This window comes from Vanessa cardui, chromosome 5 (assembly GCF_905220365.1).
Source record: "Vanessa cardui chromosome 5, ilVanCard2.1, whole genome shotgun sequence".
NCBI classification, from domain to species: domain Eukaryota; kingdom Metazoa; phylum Arthropoda; class Insecta; order Lepidoptera; family Nymphalidae; genus Vanessa; species Vanessa cardui.
The window spans coordinates 7,480,512-7,497,734 of record NC_061127.1 but is presented as its reverse complement, the minus strand read 5'-3'; the positions used below and the strand labels follow the sequence as shown (position 1 = coordinate 7,497,734).

Genomic DNA, 17,223 nt, shown 5'->3' with positions numbered 1-17,223 from the left:
AAACTTACATAAGCAAAAATTAAGCACATGAGTACTTCAGGTTGAAGAATTATTTTTTAAATATATTACCCATAAATAACCTTACGGTGTATCGTGAACAAGACATTCGTAGATAATGTCAGAATATCGAACTCCAACGGATAAATATTAAAAATATTTTTAATATCCCGTAATTAATAACTGTTATAATAAAAATAACCATGTCAATTTAAAATCTAATAACTTTACAGGTCACTTATACAATACATGTAACTTATACACAAAGTTTGTTCAAAGTTTGTTTTGGTAGAATTTGCAGCAGAACATGTCCACAATGACTTAGTATTGTCGTATGAAGCAATAAGCGCTATGTTTGTTCACATCACGTATTAGACAATCATGAGTATATATCGGAAACTATTGTTATTCTATCGCTGACGCTATTCCGTATTCCATTCTTGGTTTGTCGTATCATCTAGAACAGATAAATATAAAATGGATTTATATCTGTTTGAAATTATTTGACTTCGATACCGATCATCTTGAAAGACGATACTTTTTTTTCTTTCTGTTTTGCAAGATCTTTGCAACGTTTCATCGCTTAAATGGGATCTCAATTAATTTCCAGATTCACTTTTATATCATTCAGCTTTTAGATTATGTATGTATCGAAATAGATGTTACGGTGTCCTCTCCCTCTCTACGGACTTCACTTAGCCCTAATATGTGCCACCTAATTTTCCCAAGTTCTACCTCAAGTTGTGGTAGATGCGAGTCAAGCCGTAGCGTGCGTCCATTGTACGTCGCCAGGGTCAGTCGGTTGCGGTGGCCTCCCGTAGCCCGGTGATTCTTAGCACCCCCCCCCCCCGTCCCGCCGTTACCATCGTCGCCACCATGATATAATAGCGGGGCTGCCGGGAACTGGAGGCCGTGGCTTGCGTGAGTGCTGCATGTGGAGGATATTACCCATAATCGTAACGCTGGGCAGGTGGGTTGGCGATCGCAGGACGTAGCTTCTCGCACCGGTGACGCTGCTGCCCGTCATCGGCCTGTGGTATTTAGCTACGCCTATTTTGTTGATGGTTATACCGCCAGTCGGTCGCCAGAGCCTCGTTTGCTGGTCGGCAGGATGCACCGTGGGCAGGGGAGGTTGGCTTGGGGCACTAAGGTGTAGTTTGCGCCCCCTTACATCCCCTAGCCGATAACTATTTCATAATAATACAAAATAAATTCTTCGTCCAAATAATACGAATTCGTAAGAATTTCAAACATTGGCATAGTTTTTAAAAGTTATGTACTTTGGCTACTTTTTTTTTGGAAGGATATTTTTAACAAATTATTAACGTTGCAGTGAGTATAACCTATACTAATATTTTAAATGTGAAAGTAACTCTGTCTGTCTGTCTGCCTGTTGCCCTTTTGCTCGTCATCATCTATCATCAAACTAATGGATCAAATTTGATGAATAAATTAAATAAAATTTGTTATGAAGCAAATTCAGTATTCCTAAAATTTACATTGATCGCTTGGCATCGTGCAAAATTTCTTCTGCTAGTAAACTGTTTCATTTTATCGTTCATAATATATTCATTGTAGACACGTTGACGCTAAGATTATAAGCCTTTGAAACTTCCAATTGACGGAAGAAAAGAGATCACTATAAAGTCACTTAAGTACGAGGTTAAGAGTTTTCTTACTACAACGTACACAACAAACTCTTTGTATACAATTTCTTTCATCATTTAGTTTCCCCCGTGAGTCGTTCATTTGTTTTGTTTTTTTCTCGTTATAACAAAAAATGTAAGTTCATTTTTGTCGCAATTATTTTCAGCTTGCGTATTGTTGCTGTGTTTATTTAAATTTTTCTAATATAATATTTGCACAATATTTTCTTTGTTTTACTTAAGGTTGACTGCAAGAGAACACTATTATCCTTTTTGACATAATTATTAGTACAGGTCTTGTGTTGAATAATAAATGTTTCGTACAATTTATTGAAAGTTTTATAATTGTTAATATATTCACGATTATTACTTCATATTAACTAATCAGAGAATTACAATCGAAAAACGGCTCACAATTCCGATGTAACTTGACTCAACATCATCTAATAGGTACATACAATAAAATCCCAGAGTTTGTTTGTAATATTAATATAACTGTCTAAAAATTAATGTATATGTATTAATACGTGTTAGAAATACCGAAATAATATTTTTATAAGTTTTGTCTGTTTGTTTCGGCTAATCGGCTGGACCGATTTCGTCGGGACCTTCACTGGCAGATAGCTGATGTAATAATTATATTACAGTATATGAAAATTAATAATAAAGCTATAATTTAATGTCCAAATACTATTCAAAATTTAAAAGCGCATGAAGTCGCGGGCACGGCTAGTTATTTCATACCTCTGATCTAGCTTCTATTCGTATTACGGACGTATTTCTCCAATTCGCGCCAAAATGTTAACATGGCGCCTAGGTGACGCTCGACGCCGACCCTCTAATCTGATTGGTCGTGAAGTATGCTGCAATATTATGATACTAACTTTGAATGAATTGGTGAAACTATGTATTTAAAATGAAAACGATGTAAATGTATGTATGTATGTACCTACGTTTATAAATTTATTTGTATAGCTAGCACGATATTCGGTGCAATATTTTAGATTACATTTGAAATTTGTTTATCTCTATGATGTACCAACGTTAGGTAACTATTTTGTGACGCTTCGAAGTCACTCTGTAAACCAAAACGTAGAGAGCATAACGTGACTTAGTATTTTATATTTAAAGAGGACATAAAGGTTTACTGCAGGTTTACAGACACAGAGGTTATACTAGTTATTTATACAAGAGCAAAGGGCTCACGTAGTAAATTGAGCCAAGTCTACCATCATGAATTGAAGGGTCGACGCTGAAACTACGGACCCTGCAATATAATTCATGAATACTAGGGACTGTGTGAATTTAGAACTGAAATGCGCATTACAGAGCGTAACTCGAATTATTAAATATTTTGGGGATCTATGTGTATAAACCTATATATATATATATATATATATATATATATATATATATAATGGTGCTGCGTATGTGTGAGTAAGATTCCAGTTCTATTAATATCAAAACACCAACTATATTCGAAATAAAATAATCTTCTATGAAGAGTAAGAAGGAAACAGAATGGTTTATTGATAGATTTCAGTCATTTTTTTTTATTTTAAACAGCGACTAGTAACGTGGAGGACCTGTACCAGTGAAGTAGCTGTAAGTTGTTAATAGGAATTCGCACATATTATTTTGGCTCATGTCGATAAGCGAAATGTCGCTACTATATATTTAACAGGTGTAAAGTATTTGACTCGATACTTTAAGTCTTTATAAAAGATTTTAAAAACAATTAGTATTGCACGAAAAATTAAATATTTTTATAGGTAGACCTTCAAAAATTAAATATTATGAACGTTATCGTACAAGATATTTATGGGCAATAAATAGAGCATCGTAGCCGACTAGATTATAAGAGAAAAATATTGTTTCTAAATACTTAGCAAACTGACGCATTTACTGGATTAAAAACTATCAAACTGTTTTTATAAAGCAATTTCGAAATAAATATGAGAAAAAAGCTAGAACTTGAAGAAAGGCCAATATGCAATGCAGTGACAGTGTATCGCGAGAGAGGGTAAGTGGTAATGAAAAACAAACATTCAAAGAGAACAAACGTTTATGCAAGAGTCTACAAAGAAACATAAATGAAAAAATACATTTGCAGCTAAGCTAAGCTATAATACAATTAAAAATTTTTCATTTCATTTTTATAAACAAGTAAAAGTAAAGATATAAAAGTACACAGATGTATATTATGTCATATTTACTTTATAAATTCATTCGAGATAACCTTGTGTTAGGAACACGTGAATCAGCAAATCACCAAAGAGTTTTCATGGCATTTTTTGTTTGAATTCATTTCCTACTCGACGGATTAGGTTATAGTTCAATTGTATTTAATTAAATTGTTTTATTGTTAAAAGACTAACTACTGAGATTTTTCTCGGTAGAATCTACATTCCAAACTAGGCGTAATATAAATGTTATAGGTATAATCCGATAATTTGGGTGTATATTTCGATGAGTCGAGATGGCCCAGTGGTTCGAACACGTGCATCTTAACCGATGATTGCGGGTTCAAACCCAGGCAAGCACCGCTGATTCATGTGCTTAATTTGTCTATATAATTCATCTCGTGCTCAGCGGTGAAGGAAAACATTGTGAAGAAACCTGCATGTGACAAATTACATATAAATTCTGCCACATGTGTATTCCACCAACCCGCATTGGAACAGCGTGGTGGAATATGTTCCAAACCTTCTCCTCAAAGGGAGAGGAGGCCTTTAGCCCAGCTGTGGGAATTTACAGGCTGTTGTTGATTGATTAATTGATATTTCGATTTAGAGATTCGTGAATTTGGGTAATTTGGAAGACCCTAAATTCAATTATCTCACCCAACTGTAACTACTACTTTTTTCACTACATGTTCTACAGAACCGAGTACGCAATTACTCTTTAAAAGCCATCTAAATTCAACCAACCAGATGCCGTATATGTTTTAAGCAGAAATTCAAGTAAATGAGAACTACTACTGCGAAATTCTTTCCTGTTAAGGAAAATATGGAAATAAAACCTCTACACTGCTTCCCCGCGCCGTGATGAATATGCATGTCTCAATTTTTTTTATTATATTTATTATATCTCACGATGTTTACAGCTATAGAGATAAACATTTAAATTAAATGACGTACCTTTATTGCGTGAGTACAGCACGTTCAGTTGTTAGAACACGTGGAACATAACCAAAGATTCCGGGTTCAAATTCGGACAAGCGCCACTGATGTTTAACCGATCGTGCTTATAATTTCAATTTTCAAATGTAGTGGAAACTACACCTCAATAGGATACTCGTATGTATACACAGCTATCTAACAGCTAACAGCTATCTGTTACCTTATTATTGCACGGCACACAAAACGGCACGACAGTCCAACAGAAATCAGGCGTAGAAAAGCGTCACAATTTAATCCACGGGAGCGTATCACTGCCTAGTTCTAGAGTCACTTATTCCTGGGTGATATAACCGAATAATTTAAATTTGCATGAATTTAATCGAATCCAGGACCTTCCGATCCTCACCCTTCTAAGCTGACATCTGATGACATTAACTAAATTGGGTAAAAAGTATATGAACTAATAAATTCGAAATCGAAACAAAGACCATACCTTATTCTCGTTTTAATAACATAGCATAAATTTCTTATAATTATTAAATATCACACACGTTGTATTAAATTTTCAACTTAATTAAAATGTAACATGATTACGTACGTTTTGTACAACGTATCGTCTAATTACTTAAAGCCGTATTAATCCATTTTGAAGTGTGATGAAATGATAAAACGATTGCCATGTACATTGAAGATAACATTTCCATCGGCAGAAATTACTTGCAGCGCTTGGAGCAATTCGAGAAAGCAATTCTCGCTTACAGCGAAGCTCTACGGTGGAATGTGAGCGATAAATATTTTGCGAGTATAAATTATTTCTTATATTTACGAAAGAAAATACAAATTTATATTCTGTATTATGTATTCATGTGCTTACAAAATTAATATTACTAATGCATATAATGGTATGCCACTATAAGAAATATTGATAATTCCTTATATCACAACATTGCACAAGCAACCTCAGGAGCTTAGAATCTTGAGTCTAAATTTACACTGGCTCACTCACTCTTCAAACTAGAACGCAGAAATACCAAGAAATACTGTTTGGCGGACACCTGATGAGTGGGTACCCAAAATTGCACAAATCTCTTCCACTAAGCTAAAATACTGTTTGGCGGTAGATCACCTAATGGGTACCCAAAGTTTCCCAAATCTCTACCACCAAGCAAAATAACTAGATAATGTGCATTTATAACTATTGAATTGTTACTGGTGCTTCTTGGTAGAATCTTCATTCTGTCCCAGTGGTCAGTGGTATCTTTACATTTGATACAAATCTATAAAGTTCGATTGTCGATTATATTTCGATCGATTTTATCATTATAAAAAACACTCTGTTTAAGAATTCAATTCGAGCGTAAATATGCATTTGTCACATACGAGTACATATTGTCTAAACATATGTACACACATTGCTTTTTTTAATCAATTTCATGGCAACTGTAATTATATTTTTTATTTTAATAGATACATACATACTTTGAAAGTAGTGTCATGTAAACCTACCACGTAGAGTGTAAAACTTTGTTTCTCTTAAAAGCACTGTCTCGTTTACGCAGGACTTTTTTAAGGAATAGAAAATTAATTCCATAAATAAAAACTGCTCATATTAAGATTAAGACATGTGTGGGCAAAGTCTCCAACTACTAGATAACTCTTCTATCTAATTTGACATTTTATGTAAAGCTGAACTTTAATTGAATATTATATTGTGAGGAGAAAATTATTTTCTTATAATACTTTTACCAAGAATGACTTGTAACAATATATTGCTCCATTCATAGAATTCAGACATTGGTTCTCTACTTGGAAGAAGTCTGGCTCGCGCTAAGGCGACACATTATGCCGGTGCTTTAGAAGATGCCGCACGCGCTGCTCGTAAGCTAATTATTACATAATTTTATTTAAAATATAGAATATGTTCAATGTATGTTCTCCTCTAAGGAAGAGGAGGCCTTAGCCCAGCAGTGGGAAATTTACAGACTGTTGTTGTTTATTTAAAATCAATTCGAATATATACAATGTGTAGTGGTGTGCATATGGAACACACATGGACACATAAAGCATTAAGGGAAATAGTAAAGTGAAAAAACACGATTAATATTTTATTTAAATTCATATTCGAATTTGTTTTTAAAGTATAGTTTTGTTTGATTGAAGAGAAACGCGATACGACACATTGGATAAATAATGCCACACAATGAGAGCAGTGCAAGACGAATTAAGTAACGTAGTAACATTTTAGCTAGAAGGGACATAACAACTTTATTTCCCGGGTTGATAGCATGTTGGTGATTTAAGGAATGGTTAATATTATCTTTCAGCGCCAATGTCTATGGATGGTCAGGTGATGTATTAGTCGTTTCGCAAGCCTACAAAAAAGAAAAACCTTTTTATATTTTGTTAGTATGTCTTTATGATAGTCATATGCATATTTTACATTGGCTTATATATTCTTAGAGGACATAGATTAATAAAGAGTAAGTACATATATTTAAAAAATTTAAATAAACTTGGTATTATCGTTTCGTTAATATAGAACTCGAGCCGGAAAATCTGACAGCTCTGCAAATAAAAGCAAAAACGGAATATGAAAAATGTGAATTCGAGAGGGCCCTAGTGCTCGCTTATCGAGGCCAGAGGTTGAGATTATTGCCGCCAAACTTCGCAGATTGTGTCCGATGCGCCGAGGAAACGGTAAATTTTTAATTTTAAATTTATTACACACATAATGCACTAGTAAATTATTGATATATATTTTCATTATAAAATCTATATTCATACTATAAATTTGAAAGTAACTCTGTCTGTCTGTCGTTCTTTCACGATCAAACCACTGAACCAAATTTGATAAAATTAACAAAGAAAACTTGAACTCTAAGAAAGGACATAGAATAAGTATTATATATACACATTACAAATAACCATGTAGCTAACCGTGTGGCTTTGTTTTTTCTTTAAATAATATTATGATTGTACACTTTTTATAAAGTATGAACTTTATGATAATATATTTATACCATCGAGGTATGGTTTCTTTAATGATTAACATTCTGTATATTATACATGATTTATGTAATCGTAAGCTATGTATTCGTTTTTATTAATTTCAAAGTAGTATTCGTTATTTTAGTCCTATTATTACATATTAAGCATTAATTTATCTCTCTATCTATCTAGTACTGGCATGTATTATATGATGAGTACCTTTTTATATATCTTTAATGTGAGATACATAACTGTCTATCTACTAAAAAAAAACGTAAATCAAATGTGTCGAATCGTTTCTATTTACGAACTATTTTTATACTTGACAATAGATCACAATCAAGCGCGTGCATTGTGAGCCATTTTACGGGAACCCAATTAGTATTCCAGGTAAGAGTACGTAAAAAGACTACAAAATCTTGTTCAAACGTTTGCTCATCTTTGTGCGAACCAGACTGCCCTCACAATGTTGTCACGGACCAGGGGACGCAAACTGTTCTTTATTGCAACCTGTAACGAAATACCTTTTGTCTAAGCTCGACGCGCCGCTGACAAGTTTAACTGGTACAACTAATATTGGAAATTCTCTATATATTGCTCCTTTTAAGCAACTCCAAAGGGGAGAATTTCTCATTTCGATTTATAAAAACAGAATATATTGTCAATAAAATAATACGATATATTTGGTTACGTACTAAAGTCGATAAGGCCTTAGCCCAGCTGTGGGTAATTTACAGGTTATTAATTTCGGGATATGTACCATGTTTTTTCAAAAAGACATTCGTAGACATGTCGAAATATCGAGCACCACCGAACAAAAATAAACAAACATGGTAAATATCCCGAAATTAATAATTTTAATAATAAAAATATCCATGTTAATTTAAAATCTTATATAATTTACAGGCTGTTCCTTTACTTTACTTTAGTAGTTATTAAATTCTTAAATAATCATTCAAATTTCTTTGACATGTATTTATAACAAAACATTAATTTTATTAATAGTAGAACACTAAGTAATATAATAATCTTAAACTTTGATCCCTCAATAATAGTTATCGTAAGTTTGTGAACTATTTGTCCAACACTTGAAATTGGAATACAAGGATACGAATTTTATGTTTGCCACTAAACGTGTTGTTTAATTTGTAGCCTTAAGTTGTTTAAGTACTTGTTGTGGATATGCGCAAAAATACTTCATTTGAATTACGTTAATTCCCACTTACTAGGTAACTTTTACCGAAAGAATATATAATTATGTTATTCAATATATTAGACAGCATTCCCTCTTCTTCAGAAATATTAAAAATAATTTGAAGTAATAAAAATAAATATGTAAAGTACCCTCTGAAAGTTACTTTTTTTCCTAAGGTACCTATCACAAGAATCCATATATTACCTACATTGAATTATTATAAATATATTTTTTTTATTCTTTATAAAGTTTTTTTCAATTCAAACTCTCTTTTACCTAAATCAGTGGACGTGACGTTGTGCTGATCGGAAATGAAAACCTGAAATCGAGAGTGTGAGGATTACGGATGGTATATTTATTGGTAACACCCGATCAACAAAGTCAATCACAATCGAAACAAGTCATCTATATACATCCACCTCTAAAATCCCTTCCATCCGTCTAATATTACTCATTTCTCAAGGTTCGAGAATGTGTTGGCGAAACAGCTGAGAAAACACTGTCTTCAAGTGTCAAAAATTTACAAATGATAGGTTTGGCTGACACCATTGGGAATGACACAAATATACCACAAATGAAAATGAGAATGTTGCCACAAACAACCCATCAGGTGAATATTATCTCCTTTAATTAGTCTACTTAAAATTGTCTAAAGGATAGAGTAAGAAACTCTATTCTATAGAGTGTCAATAACAGCTTTTTACTGCTGAGTTTCACTAGCAGATAGCTGATGTAATGTTGAGTAACTTTTATTTTAGTATTATATATAAAATAATAATAAAATCACGATGCAATGTCTTCGCGCATGTCACCACTTCGCTTACTCACGTCGGGTGCCTCCCACCAACGACTGCCTAATATAGAATTAATAAGTTATATTAAAATCTGCGAACTGATCAGTAACATTTTTATTAAATTCAAACACGCACAAAGTCGTGGACAAATCTAGCAACATATATAAGCCTAGCCTTCAAAAACGGCGTCACCGGTAGTTGAGGCACTATCCGCCGTCCTCAAAATATTTGCCTGTTTGTGTAGCACCCAAACAAACACACTCGCATATTTACGATATTAGTTTCTAAACTATACATATGAAGGTATTTATAATGTTAACGTAGAAAGACAAACAGTGGACACTAAAATAAATTAATACGAAAACTGTTTCCTAAGTCTTCACGTTTTAGATTCAAGAAATATCTCGGGTGGAAAAACAGAAGGCTGAACATATATCCCGAGTAATGGCTTCGAAGTATTTGGAGCAAATGGCTCATGACAAATATTTTCTCACTACACTTTGTAAAGATGAAAGACTTTACTCGGCAAATAAACTGGGATCGCAGAAACTACAACTATTAGCTAATAAAGCGTTAGCAGATGTTGAAAAGAGACAAGTATATATATTCTATTCATACTTTATATTTAAGTTACAAGATTCCAAGTAAAATATTATGTATAATAAAATACAAAATAGTTATTCGAATTTACACAATCAAATGTTATGAAATATTCACAAAGTATGTTCAACGATATTCTCTGGTCTTTGGGTTAATAAAGGAATATTTTAATAGGATGTAGAATTTAATACAAAATAGATAAAAAAATGAGAAAATTAAAATTTATTTAATTCCAAATTGACTACGTACCATAATAGTGCACAAAATAAAGTGATAGGATTACACCATAAACAAAAATATGGGAAAAATTAAAAACAAGGCACAATATTTGGCGACATAAATAATATTTTAATGATGATTAGAATTAAATCGAACGATTATAATAACGATTTCAATATATTTGAAATTCATTCATGTTAGGCTGTTCTTCGAGAACGTAGACCATTATATGCTGCACGAGCCATAGAAGCGGCAGCTAGGGCCAGACTGTCCAGAGCTCGTAAACAAAGAATAGGACACGCCCAGCGTCAACACGCAACAGACGCCCGTCGTCTGGTCAGTGCTGCTCGTGATATTTACGAAAAACATGACACTGCGAAATGTCTCGAAGCAGCTGAATTTGGAATGGAACAAATCTCCAGAATCCCATCGAACATGTTACCAGAGAAAGATCTCTTTTTGCAGCAACTACATGAAATAGTCGCAGAGGCGTTTTTGGATCAGGTAGTCTTCAATTATATAATAGGCTCTACCGATAAGTTAATGCCATTTGACAAGATTAAACTAAAAGCCGAGCAGAGATGGCCCAGTGGTTAGAACGCGTGCTTCTTAACCAATGATTGTGGGTTTAAACCCAGACACGTACTGCTGAATATTCATGTCCTTAATTTATGTTTATTAATTCATCTCGTGCTCGATGAAGGAAAATATCGTGAGGAAACTTGCATGTGTCTAATTTCATAGAAATCCTGCCACATGTGTAGAATACACATATGGTACCAACCCGCATTGAAACAATGCGTGGAATATGTTCAAAATCTTTTCCCCAAAGGGAGAGGAGACCTTAGCCCAGCAATGGGAAATTTACAGGCTGTCGCTGTTTGTTGTTAAACTAAAAGTTAAACTCACTATGAAAATCAATACAATTTCTATCATTCGTTTCATTAAGTCTTCAGTCTGCAAATTTATTACATTTTAAATTACCATTTCATTCACAGAAGCGTGTTAGAGATGAAATGAGCGAAGCAGATCGTGAGAAAAGAGCCTTTATACTATTGGGAATACCAATATCGCGTGAACCGAGCCGTGATTCAATTTTGCGTACGCGACCTCCGGCGCCCCCTCGTGACGCCAAGTTAGGAACTTTACGTGAACATAATATTTTACAGCAGATATTTTGGTATTGGAAATTTTAATTTTATTTCATTTGAAAATTTATTCGTGACTCATATTGGCAAATATTCACCACATCAACGTTGTGATGGCAACAAATATGATAAATGACCCTTAACTTTAAGCCACGGAGCAAAATAAGCAAAATAAGGTATTGCTTTTTGGCGGTAGAGTATCATACAATGGATGCTACATACCTGTTTAACATTAAAAGACATTCGCCATTATAGTTGACACATACCTATTTCTATTTATTTGTTGAGATTTTTTGTCGACGGCGCTGTAGTCTATCAACTAATATACATAAATACATATATCGGGTTTTTGCTATTTTTTTAAGTTTTCCGAATTTTTACTTGATGGTAGGGCTTTGTGCAAGCCCGTCTGGGTAGGTACCACCCACTCATCAGTTATTCTACCGCCAAAAAACAGTACTCAGTATTGTTGTGTTCCGGTTTTAAGGTGAGTAAACAAGTGTAACTACAGGCACAAGACATCTTAGTACCCAAGGTTGGTGGCACATTGACGATGTAAGGAATAGTTAATATTTCTTACAGCGTCATTGCCATAAAAAAAGAAAAATAAAAGATTACAAGTTTAGCTTAGTGATAAACATTTTCAGACGTCGTTTACGGCGATTAGAGCGAGCCTTAACTGTGAGCAGCCGTGCGTCGGAACGTTGTTACGCGCTACATGAACTTGGACGCCTCCTTGCTGACACGAAACAAGCCCACAGAGCAAGATTCTACGCTTTGAAATGTCAATCTGGTAATAAACATGTTTCAACTACTACACATACTACAGTTGTGTTTTCGCAAAAAGATTTAATCACAACATACAATTTTTTTTCAGTCAAGTAAACAGACAAGGATATCCATATATCTATCTACCCATCCTATTTTGATTATTATTTGTATTTTATAAAAAAAAGCAGGTAGAAGATCAGGAACCACTTGTTTTAATTTATTTAGTTTCACCTGTTTAAGTATGTGCTCTAACAGATAGTACTTGGAATTAATAATAATAACAAAATAAGAAATAAAAATATAAACCAATATATTTTATAAATAGCAATAAAGGTTTTTGTATAAAAAATATGTAGCTTTTCACACAACCTATGTATATTATATATTTAAAATTTCCAGAAGCGAGATCCGCCGGACAACGAGTGTGGTTACTGAACGCAACATTCCTTTTGGCTCGATGTCACATACTACAGAACAATCGTCCTGAAACCAGAGCGGCTCTCATAGAAGGGGCCGGATTTGCTCGCTCCTTTGGCTATAAAGATGTCGCAGCTTTCTTTGACACGGTATTAAGAAGCAGTTTGTATAAATCTGAACTTTTATATATAAGGATATTAGTAATTATTTTATTGATATACACGTACTTGTGTGTACGTTATAACGACGAGTAGTGTATGTGTGCGTGTTCCGTTCCGTTTCTTTTAAACTATTTACCGACCAAATACCGACTAAATTAATGTGACTTTTAAAAAAAATAGACTAACTCTCTTTGACTTTATAATAATAAATAAAAATTTGGCTAAATGCTAACTAAAACAAGAAATCATCAGAAAAATGAACTCGAAAAAATTATAAACTCATATTTCGCGCCAAAAGTAAGCCTCTGTAACTGGTGATTGTATCCATTTTTATATATATCGCACAGGAAGGTATTGATGCATAACATAAAAAAGGAATACGTAGAAATGTATAAATTTACTTTAACTCTAGTTCAATAAAATATGTTGTATTTGTATGCATTCCGTATTCAATATCGCATTCAATTCGTTCGAATGAACTATTGTTATTTTATTCAAAAGTATTGCTAGTCTAGCAGGAAGTAATAACAGCATCAAGTACAAACACAACTCTTCATAAATCCACAGCAAATGTACATTTTATTTCTCACTACGTACTTTGTCTAACAATAATGTAAAGCTGTGTCATGTACGTGCTGTTTTGTATTTGTTCAAATCGTTTCAAAATAATATCGAAATATAAAGAAAATTATTAGATATGTTACGAGTTACGATAGATGATGGTACAGGGTGAGAAACTCATCCACCCCCACGTAATTTAATAAATTTAATATTAATTCTGGTATAAAGATAACTAAGAATTAATAACATTAAATGCCTAAATATATACAAATATGAACTAAAACTAGTTACTATGTAAATCTTGACCGCGTGAAATGGTGGCAAGAATGCTAGCAGCATTTCCCCGTTGAATCGCAATTCTGATCCTCTGGGCAAAAAACGAACCAGCCCTCCTGTCACCAGTGGAGGCAATGAGGCGAGGTGTTATACTTTTGATGAAGCTTTTTTCTTGATCAAAAGTAAAAGACCACTTGAGTTTTGTGATAATTACTTTCGATCGAAACGCTTAAAGGTGCAGAACTAACGGCTTCACTTCATTTATTCACGAAGATTTTACTTCAAAAATTTGCGTTCGTAGTGAAAATTTTGTTTCGGAAAAAGATAATAAATTTATTGTTCGGTTTAAAGCTTAATCCATTAGATCTACATTCTACCGCGTTATAAGCTTGTAACTAGACGAATGATAGGTTTGAATGCGAAATTTACACATGCCATAAATCCTAATTATTGACAACCAACAAAGTTATTATACATAATACATAGATTACTGTCTGTATAATTCTCATATATTTGTATATGAATACTTTTTGTTTTGATAGTACACAACCACCCATAAAAATGGATCTGTAAGTAATATTAACCATTCGTTACATCGCCAATGAACAACTTTGGGTACTAAGAGCTATGCCCTTTGTACCCGTAGTTACACTGGCTCACTCACCCTTTAAGACGGTACACAACAATGAGTACTGTTGTTTCGACGCTATATTACATTATATCAGGAGTGGGTGGTACCTAACCAATGGGCTTACACAAAGCCACCACCAACCATCAATATGATATCCTAATATACTTTTATAAAGATACAAAGATAAGATATAATTCTCGGCAGTACTAGACTTGTTATAAATACTAAAAACCGTAAGCTGTTACATGTGTGCGCGAAACTTATAAGCAACAAACAACAACAACCTGTAAATTCCCACTGCTGGGCTAAAGGCCTCCTCTCCCTTTGAGGAGAAGGTTTGGAACATATTCCACCACGCTGATCCAATGCGGGTTGGTAGAATACACATGTGGCAGAATTTCTATGAAATTTGTCACATGCAGGTTTCCTCACGATGTTTTCCTTCACCGCTGAGCACGAGATGAATTATAAAGACAAATTAAGTACATGAATCAGCGGTGCTCTCCTGGGTTAGATGCACGCGTTCTAACCACTGGGCCATCTCGACTCTACTTATAAGGACACACACGAATAAACGTGTTATAAAATCTTTTAATTTCAAATCGGTCACCTCACGACCGTTTAATCTTAAAAATCAACTCACTTTTGACTGCATTTTTGATTGAAAAAATAGTAAACATTTAAAATAACATACTGTATACGCGCACAATAATTATGCAAGTTTTAATGGCATACGCGCCGCTGGGTTAGTATTAAAACGTCCCACACTTTACTAATGGCCGGTATACATACATATTATAATATTTACATAATATGTATGTCTGAAAATATGGAAGCCAAAGCCCATTAAACTTTTTTTTTAAATGCTTGCTCAGACAGAATGTAAAAACGCATATTTTAAGATTTTATAAGAAATAGACGGCAAATGTATAACACGAAAACGAACTTTAAAGGTATATTTTAAAAAAAAAAAGGGAATAAGACCTAGTAACTTTCAGCAAAAAAGTGCACTTTGTCAGCTTAAAACAAGTGAATCTCAATTGAAGACTTATTAATTGATGCATTGAATTTGTGTTCCTAATACCTCGTGAGGATTTCTACATATGAAAGGATAATCTTTGCCTCAGGTTTAATAGATACATGCAGGTTTCATCACGAACTTTTCCTTCACCATCGAGCATGAGATGAATTTATTACAAATAAATCACATGAATATTCAGCGATGCTTGACTGGGCTTGAACCCGCAATCATCGGTTAAGATGCAAGCGTTATAACCACTGGGCCATCTCGGCTTTTTTCATGTTATTGTATATTTACAGTGCGTCGACGTATCATTAGAGGGGGAGATTGCCTCTTCGGATTCGCTATTGGAAAAGCGCGAGAAGGCAATGGTCAGTCTGATGCAGGATGACGACATGCGCATGGCGGCTGAGCACCTGTTCCGACGAATGTCCGTCATACCCGCCTCCAGGTGATTCTAGTGTATTGAAAACTTTATGAACTCCCAAGTAACTTATGCCTGATTTATTTTAGAGTGGCAACACTTTATTATGCCTAACTTAAGATATAGTCCACACTAAGACTAAAACTTTCGCAATATTACACAAAAATTTCTTCGCAATCGGATAAACACGCATAAGAAACAAAATCAAAAATTGTATGTGTTTGATGTTGAAATAAATACAATATTCAAACATACATGCAGTTACATAAACATTATTATATACGCAAAGTATAACTATGCAAAAATTTTATTCGAATAAAAATAACTTTCCACTATATTACCATAATTTTATTAACACATCTTATTTACATAACATATTTTATTAAGTGAAGCTACCATAGATTCGGAAAGTAGATTCTACCGAGAAGAACCGGCAAGAAACTCAGTTAAATCAGATAAGTTAATAATATCCACGAATCTATACAAATAATCTTATAAAATACACACACAAGTGTTATAACAATTTTATAACATAATAAAAATTAAAAAACTAAGACTCGCACGTCATCTAAGTATTATCTTGTAATTGCAGGCGTTTCTCCGTGATGCCGGGCGCTAGGGCGGAGAGCGCGCCGTCCGCCGCCGGCCGTCGCGTATCGATCATGCCGAGAACTCAGCAGCCTGTGCGGATCGCACACAAAGCACGACACCCGCTGGGATTTCAGGATTTTGACATTTGACACATTTCATAACTTAATAATTTTATTTTGACATTTGACACATTTCATAAATAATCAGTTTCATTTTGACATCTTTTATATATAACTTTATTTTGTTACCCTTTTCTAATTGTTTAGCACGGTTAAAATAAACTTCTGAAAATTCTATTTGTTTCAATATTATGATAGTTTTATTTTATTAATTGTAGAGATAACAAAAAGCGTGGAATAAATTATTAAATAAGTATATCTAATTTTGAAACAATAACAATGGATATAAAATACCCATTCAAATTATTTTTCAAGCATTAGAATTAAATTGAGTTCTTCGTATAATATTATTTTTTGACTAGAAATAGACATAGTAGTAGTATTAGTATCTAGACAGGAATAATGGACCGAACGAAACAAACGCTATAACAATTACATTTCTTAATTATGCTTTCTTTATAAGTGTAATATTTTTTTATTGAACTCAAATAGACATTTAAAATTTTAATAAAGTAATGGGGTCTCGAAAAATGTTAGAGAAA

General features: G+C 33.6%; 1 protein-coding gene across 1 annotated transcript; it reads left to right on the top strand.

Annotated features, from left to right (window-relative positions):
• The first annotated feature begins 3,560 nt into the window (after nucleotides 1–3,560).
• Nucleotides 3,561–16,827, top strand: LOC124529979 (outer dynein arm-docking complex subunit 4-like). Its single transcript, XM_047103946.1, has 12 exons — nucleotides 3,561–3,666; nucleotides 5,476–5,545; nucleotides 6,550–6,643; nucleotides 7,305–7,462; nucleotides 9,412–9,558; nucleotides 10,133–10,339; nucleotides 10,763–11,065; nucleotides 11,560–11,696; nucleotides 12,357–12,502; nucleotides 12,880–13,046; nucleotides 15,847–15,998; nucleotides 16,564–16,827. The coding sequence occupies exons 1-12, from the start codon at nucleotides 3,599–3,601 to the stop codon at nucleotides 16,709–16,711; spliced, it is 1,797 nt and encodes a 598-aa protein (XP_046959902.1). The 5' UTR covers nucleotides 3,561–3,598; the 3' UTR covers nucleotides 16,712–16,827.
• Nucleotides 16,828–17,223: the final 396 nt, after the last annotated feature.